Source organism: Labrus mixtus, chromosome 8 (genome assembly GCF_963584025.1).
Source record: "Labrus mixtus chromosome 8, fLabMix1.1, whole genome shotgun sequence".
Lineage (NCBI taxonomy): Eukaryota > Metazoa > Chordata > Actinopteri > Labriformes > Labridae > Labrus > Labrus mixtus.
Window position 1 is genome coordinate 2,956,823 of NC_083619.1, and position 7,951 is coordinate 2,964,773.

The 7,951-nt window shown below is 39.5% G+C and overlaps 1 protein-coding gene across 2 annotated transcripts in view; it reads left to right on the forward strand.

The window, feature by feature from the left end:
* LOC132978605 (xenotropic and polytropic retrovirus receptor 1 homolog) overlaps positions 1 to 2,668 on the forward strand; it is a 35,828-nt gene extending 33,160 nt beyond the window's left edge. For both annotated transcript variants that reach the window (XM_061043829.1, XM_061043827.1), the window contains exon 16: positions 661 to 2,668. In XM_061043829.1, the coding sequence (XP_060899812.1) occupies positions 661 to 715 (55 nt within the window). In that variant the 3' untranslated portion in view covers positions 716 to 2,668. The remainder of the gene's footprint in view (positions 1 to 660) is intronic.
* The last annotated feature ends 5,283 nt before the right edge of the window (positions 2,669 to 7,951 follow it).

The following is a 7,951-nucleotide window of genomic DNA, read 5'->3' on the forward strand; positions in this document are numbered from 1 at the left end:
GCCTCATAGACTGTAAATATTACATTCACCTGCCTGGGAGCTGGAGTCTGACGTCACTTTCCTGCCCCGTCCACTTTGCCATTTAATTTTCGAGTTGGTTTGAATTATGATCACTTTTTAGCACGGCAAGTTTGAAAACGAAAAGCCAAAGACCTTTTAGTTTTCACTTGAATGATGTCATACAATATGCATACATAGAGAGTAAAAGTATAATGCAAACTGGATGACTGAATATTCATTTTAAATATAGGTCAAATAATGCACCTATATTCTGAAAATTAAAACATGTTTCTGTTAATGCATTTTCATTTTAAAATTAGCTTTTTCAAATGAAAAAGTAATTTTCTTCTTCATTTTAATTTAGTCAAAGAATGTGCATTTTTGAAGTTGAAAACTAAAATTCAAATTAGAGTCAAATACATTTTTGAGTCAAATAATACATCCATATTCTGAAACTTAAAAAGCATTTCTGTTAATGGATTTTCATTTTCAAATTAGCTTTATCATTTGAATTCTGATCACTAGTTGCTTCCATATAATAAGGGCTCAACATAAGTTTAAATGTTTTGATAGCTGTTGGTTTGAAGTCCCTGTTCTATCAGAAAAGGATATTTGATGTTGAGACATTGCTGTAAACACTCCTTGTTTTTCTTCCCTCAGGTCCAAGACCCGTGACACCAAGGTGTTGATAGAGGACACGGACGATGACTCCTGACATCAGGCCACGCCCATCGCCTGGGTCCAGAATTTGTTCAAAGGAGGAAACTCTACCTCCTAACTGAGAAATGACCCTGCACGTTGGGCGTTGAACTTCAAATCAAAGACGAGTTTTGAGCTCTCATGCCTAATGTAATCACTCTTCCAATGCTTGAGCCTCCCATTGGGTTCAGAACTTTTACAAATGAAGAGCGATGATCTTTTGAACAAATAACACAGCAAACATTACCACCAAACTCCTGCTCCTACCTTCAGTTCTATTTATGGCTGGGCTCATCACTTGAACTCTACGTTACACAAAGTGTGGACTCCTCCTACAGCCACTCCTCAGACATGTTCATGGCTCTCCTCAAAGCCTCTGCCTAGCATGAAACTCCCAGCTCCAATGGAACGCATGCAGATGAGTCTGACAGGAAGCTGCTCCCTCTCTGTGCCCTACATCCACAGCACAGGAAGTGACCAAGTTTAAACTACTGACATTGAGGACCAAAAACTTTGATTCCTTGTCTATAACTCTACGCCTCCACTCCCTGCTACCCCGGTAACGTTTGAGAAACATCTTGAATAAACTCAAGTTCTCAGAATGAACCTCATGTCCCCTTTCCTCCAGTTAGAAAATCAAAGTGTTTAGAAGTGTCGTCCTCATGTGGCAGACAATATGCTGCAAACACACGGTAGCAGCAATCAGTCGCCTGACTCCTCTGCTCTTAAGCTCTCCCCTTCAAATCATCACAAAGCTGCCTACCTGCACCTCACACGCTTTACAAACACGCACTTTGTAATAGATTCAGTCGGAGGGAAATGCCTATTGTGTGTTGAAATGCACACGGACAGTGATTTTATCTTTTGTTCCTGGATGTCCACTTTTCAAGAGCCTGGAGAGAAGACGCACATCCTGAGTACGTATGCTAGCCATTCTTTGTTACAGCAGATGTAAATATGAGACGGACCAAAGTGAAAATATTCCTAAAGTATCAAATAGACAATAAAAAGAAGTTCAACGTGAACAGCAGCTGGAATGATGAGAAGGATCTGAAGAGGAGGAAAATATTGACTTTGTTCCACAACTAGATGAAGATTATCTTAACTCAATCACTCCATGTGGTAAAAAACGATCCTCCATGTGGACGTGTTCTGCTGAATGTATGACACTTTATTTATGTGTGTATGTAAGAAAAGGCCTAATGAGCACCTTTCAACCCGTTTAACAGGATCACACTTTTTGGTAACTTCAAGAGTTTCTTGTGTCCCGAAGGAAATTTTAATTTTTGTTCCCTGATGTCTTGATTGAAAAAAAACAAAAAACTAACCAACTGTTGAGATGTCTGTTATGAATTATTCATTTTTGTTCTTTGAAAGAGAGGGGGGGGGGTCACCTGTCTGTCACGGATTTGTCCAACTTCAATCTGAACCGAGGGGGTCCGATGTTTTTTTATTTTCTGAGCAAAATTATTTGAAAAGATGTGTGTGTAGTTTTTTAATTTCATTTTGTTCTTCAGCACATTTAGTCTGTCTACTGTGTTTTCTAAAAACAGCAGCTTTAGCCAGAGAGAAGAAGTGTCCTGTTGCTCCAGCTCTGTAAAGTGTTCTGTCTAACCCACATGGAAACGAGGAAGCTTGTAACGTCAGCAGAAAGGTTCATCTTAACTCGTAGAGCGTAACATACAAACTAACCTAAATATTGATGCAGAAATGACCTTTAGTCTCATGTGACCAATCAGTGAAGAGCATTTTTTCCTGAATGCTTTTGTTTGACACAGCGCTGCCTCTCGTGCTCATACTGTCTCTGTAAAGACTGACGGCTGAAAATCACTTCTGTTCACTGACGTTGATCGAGAAACAGCGGCGACAGTGTTTGTAAATTATGACATCATGATCATCTAAAGTCTGCAGCCTTCATCTACAGCCTGTGGAAAATAAAAACACTGACACCCAGTGGTGAGATCTTCAACTACAACATTACTCTATTATTGAACAGCCGGTTAACCCCTCTGCTCCTCCTCATCCTCCAAGTCATACCACTACTCAAAACCATCACCATGACAACCGTATTCCACAGAGGATTTGACTCCTGCTATGAGCTATAGGTGTAAGATTTAAGATCAAACTTCTTCCTGCACTGGAACCATCTCAGCTGGTTTGTATTTAAGCAGAGCTTTTAGTGGAGCAGGCTGGTAGTGAAGACACGGTTATGACTTACTCTGTGTCTCCCTTTTGTCCTGATTGTTCAGTAAAATGTGTATTTTCATCTTTTCTTACATCATGGCAGCTAGAGAGTCATCCGACCGTTTTCTGTTAACATCAACTGTTTTTCTTTTCACTCGTTCATTCCAGTCCTTCCAGCTTTTCTGTTTTCATTTGCTGGAAATAACATAAAACTTTCTGCAGCATAACACATCACTAATAAATAATGACAGAAAGTGTTGCTTTACGACATGCTGACAAAGAGACGGGTCCCAACTGTTCTGTAAAGAGACATGTAGCTCCTCTGAGCTTCATGATGGAGGTACATCCATTCACCTTGTACTTTACTTTGGCCCAATCGCTTTCCATAGTTTGTTCCAGTTGATACCAAGTTACTAAATATACACAGGAATACTAAATCTGGACTGACTGTGGAGGTTTGATCAGTGCGTTGTGTTCAGTGTTAGCTGCTCTTTGTTCCCACTCAGGGGTCTGGATGAAGATGATCCTGGGGGGGAATACTTAGCTTGTGAACCGAAAAGATGGGAAAGACGATAAAATGTTAAATTCATACCAGGAAGAATATTAACTTTACAAAATGAGGATATAGTTTAATGGATTAAATTACAAATCACTCATTTGATGTTGCTTTAAGAGAGGTCGACTACCTGCTGCACTGAGAGAGAGAGAGTTCTGTCCTGACCCACGTGGACACGTGGAAACTCATCAGGATGCTTTAAGGTTTCTGAAGCAGATGTTATAGCGATACAAACTTCATATGCAGAGATGGAAAAACGTCATCTCTAAAGTCCTCCCCGTCCTGTTTCGTTCACTTAGGTTTACTTCAGTGTTTATCCAGATCATCGTGCAGGAGACTGAGAGGCAGCGCTCACGTTCTGTGGACGCAAACGCACCAAATCTCCAGCTGACCTTTAACCTTCTTTCTCTCACTGATACACAAACAAGCTTTATGCTTCATGCTTCAAACCTGAAGAGTTCAGGTTTCACACCGATGTTGGACACTGACATTGTCGAAGCAAATCGGCCATGACGCATGATTTAAAAAAAACAAAAAGAAAGTCCATTGGAAGTTTAGAGCTGCTCAAAGCAGCTTTTAATCACAGCTGTGTCTCTGTGCTTTCAGTGGATTTGAAAAGTGAATTTATTTAAGGGATCGATTTAAGTCTGCAAATCCAGCTCATCCAAATTTAACTGTAGGGAACCTTTATCCATAAATATTCTCTGATGACCAATAGAATCTCACATAGCTTACATTTGAAAAGAGGAACAAGGGGATTTTAATTTGTGTATTTAACCCTCCTGTCAGTATTTACTGATCCAAAGATTTCAGATTGGAGTCAACAAAGACTGCTCCTGTACCGAGACTTCAAACAGATATGAGAGGTTCAATTTGACTGTTCAGCTTCATGTTGTGACCAAATGAGGAGCGAGCTGACAAACGAGTCTTTGAGCTGTGCAGGAAGAAGCTCAAACAGAAAGTCTCTGACTTCAGTTAGTCCTGCTTTAGCATCACCCAGCACATATAATATATAATAATATATCTTTTAAAAACTATAGTTAACATTGCACCGTCTACAGATTCATCTTTAAAGTCACTTGTTTATTGCATTCCTCTATAGAAACTACAGTAATTGAGTTGTTTGATGTCATGTGGATAGAAGGTGTTGGAGGATCCTGAGGTCTTACTCTGTATCTCCTCTCAGGAGTGTAGTGGTGAGTTGTTGATGATGTGCTGAGCTCTTTTCTCTGCACACAGCAGGAAGCCAGCTGATTCATCTTTCATTGGACTTCAGGTTTTGGTCGTTGTGACTCTTTACTTTAGGAGAGATTTGATTTTTGTAAAGCCTCATGTTGCCACATGTTTGGTGTGTTATGGTTATCTGAACTAAATAACATTCAGGTTATTTGGACTTCTTTAAACTTTTACATTTTGTCTCATTGTTTTTTCTTTCCAATATTCCAGGATAATAACCGTATTCACTCTCAAACAAAATAATCTGAACGATACTGTTTTATAAATGTAACTGATCTGACTGCTGGTTCTCATTGCTTCCTCAATTATCAGCAACTGAAAAGAGCAGGGATAGTAAACACCTGAAGGGACCACGGCCTGTACTTCAAGGTGAAACTAACTCATTGAATGACTCGTTAGTTTAGCTGATACAACACAACATACAGTCAGAGAGGTGTAAACATGAACAGGCAGGTATGTGAATGTTAACTCTGTATGTTGTTTCTTGACGTTATAATGTGGTTCTCACTATTTGTGGTCTTTTTTTGTTACTCATTGTTTTCCACTTATAACGCACCAAGATGACACTTTAAGTTTCCTGAGTGTGTCAGAGGAACATGGCCACCATCGACAGAAGTCGTGTTTTTTGATGAAGATGTTTGGGTGACAGACGGGTGAAGTCCTTTCATGAATTGTGTCTGGTATTTATCCTCCTTTTGTATCGCTGTCAATGTAACTGTCAACAACAACAAAATCACAAGTTAGCATAAAGTAGATTTTTTTAGTCAGATTTGTGATCTTGTCCTTTTATTGATAGATAATTCCAGATTTTGACCAAAGTTTAGCAAATCTGAGATTTTTTTAGACACTGATGGACAAATCTGAACCTGCAGTTTTCATAATTCAATCTATGAAAGGTCCTGCTATTGCTATGAAACTCTCATTCCTCTTCCCAAAGTGTAATACAGTAAACTGATGATTGGTTACCCTCTTAGGCGTCTTACAGATGCACAAAGAACCCTTTAATGTCTTCATGGGATGCCCCATGCTTTCAACTAATCCTGATGTTAACCCGTATGCAGCTTCATTAGACCATCAGGGCTTCTGCTCGGGCTATCCAGCAGTTGGGAAGTTTGGGGACAAAGTGCTTGGTTTAAGATTTAGGGGCTTCTAAATGTGTCAAAGTCAGCAAGAATTTCACTTATTAGACCAAAGTTTAAGTCCTGTTCTAAATAAAAAGTGAAACTTGTGTATTTATTGTTACAAACACTATTCTGTTTTTCCTCAACTTAACCTTTTTATTGTCCAAACATATCCATCAAACCAGTCACGAGCATTAGCAGGAAGCTAAACTATGCTAAGGGTAACACTTGTTTCAAAGGGAGACAACATCTATCTTTTGTGTTTCTGTGAGAAGCCACAGGCCGACACTATCAAATATGAAACAATGCCCCCAGAACATAACACCTGTGTATTACCACACTACTCGTTCCAGATGCATTATGGGAGTATGGAAAGCAGCTTGATGTATTCTAAAGATTTCAGGGGAAAGATCTCGATGGACAAATATGTCTTGTTAAATAATTCTCCCAGAACAGAATCCCCCTGAAGGCCTTCAACATTACCAGCTGATGCATCTGCACTGTACGCAAAGAGGAAGTAACAAATGATGCTCCGTGGGCTGCAGACGTTAAATGTAATAATGAGCTTAAATGATATTTATTACCTGCTCTGCTTTGCTGTCAGAGATCAGAAAGTCCTAAGGTGTCCAAGGTTCCCTCAAAAATAAGATGATTTGAAGAATATCTGATTTGACTTTAAGTTAGACATTAAAACATATTTCTAGAGCATGGTATTACAAGACCTGTGAGGGGCAGTGAAGGAGATTTGGCAGTCAGTACACAGCAGCTGAGTTAATTCTGGAGTCCAGGGTGGATGATGTAAGAGTTAAACAGAGGATGGCCCTAAACAGTCAGCAACAGATTTCAGCTTGCTGCTGTCCTGAAATATGCAAAAGAAATATCTCTTTTTTTACAGCATGTTGCCGTTATCCTGTGTTACTTAAAGCTGGCCACACACTAGACGATTTTATAATCTTAACCGATTTTTAATATGGGAGAGCACAGACATAAGGTGGCTTCCCTGTCCGCTCGCTCTCATTGGCTGTTGCAGTTATTTCCGTTTGAAGCAGCCCGACTAGGAATCGTAAATATCAAACATTCAGAATCAGGGAAGCTCCAACTCGATCAGGAGCAGTCAAATAATCGCCGACTAATCCCTCGTCGGGAGGGGCAAATCGAGGCCCAAAAAAGGGGATACAATCGTCTAATGTGTGGCCAGCTTTAAAGTCAATGTGATTAGTGCAGACAGAAGGGGTCAATCAATGCTCTTCATTCATGTGTGTGCACACAAACTTCAGTTTATATATGTTGTTGCTGTTAATAACTGAGGCCGATTATCCTCTTCTGGACAGGCCACTTCAAAAAAACGTTTGGGAAAATGAAGAGTATACCCACTTCTTTAGGCACCACTACACCACTGTCTTTAGGTCCAGGAAGTTCCAGTTTCTGGTGTTGTGCAAACATCTTGAAAGGCTAAACAAAGCTTAGGAATTAAAAATATTTGGCATGGTGCAGTGAGCCTCCAAGTGGACAAGAATAACAAGACATAATGTTATTGTCACAAACTTATTAAGAAATGTCTTGTAAAGTCAGAGTCTTTTAAAGATGCTTGATGATCTGTGATGAACCTAAAGCTTTCTCTGTACAGAGGTTGTGAGGAACAAACACAACCTTGATCTGCAAAGTTCATCTTGACCAGACTGAAATGGAGCCAAAAACAAAATGATTAATAATGACTAATTCGTCTCCATGAACCAGAACTTCTACAGAGCGAGCATTTTGATGCACGTTCTGACCCAGAGCTTCTACATGGATGAACACATTGATTAGGAGGATTGTATGATCAGAGACTGAGTGGTGGGTGTTTGTCTTGTATGTACAGTTCAGCAGGATGCTGCAGAGGGTCAGCCCCTCTTACGGTTTTGTTTTTCAGTAAAAACTGCCAAATATGAGTTTGTGACTTATTTCTGTTGTTGAACCAACACTGATGGTGACATGTCTGTTTTTACAAAAACAAATGTATTTTACAGACACTGTATAAAAGAAGATGACTAAATTGGTTGTTTTATATCGAGCTGTCATTGTTGAAAAACGAATTTCAAATTCTAAAATAGATTGACAAATGCATAGAAAGATCCAGAAATGTGTCAGTGGATCCACATTTTTTGTATATATA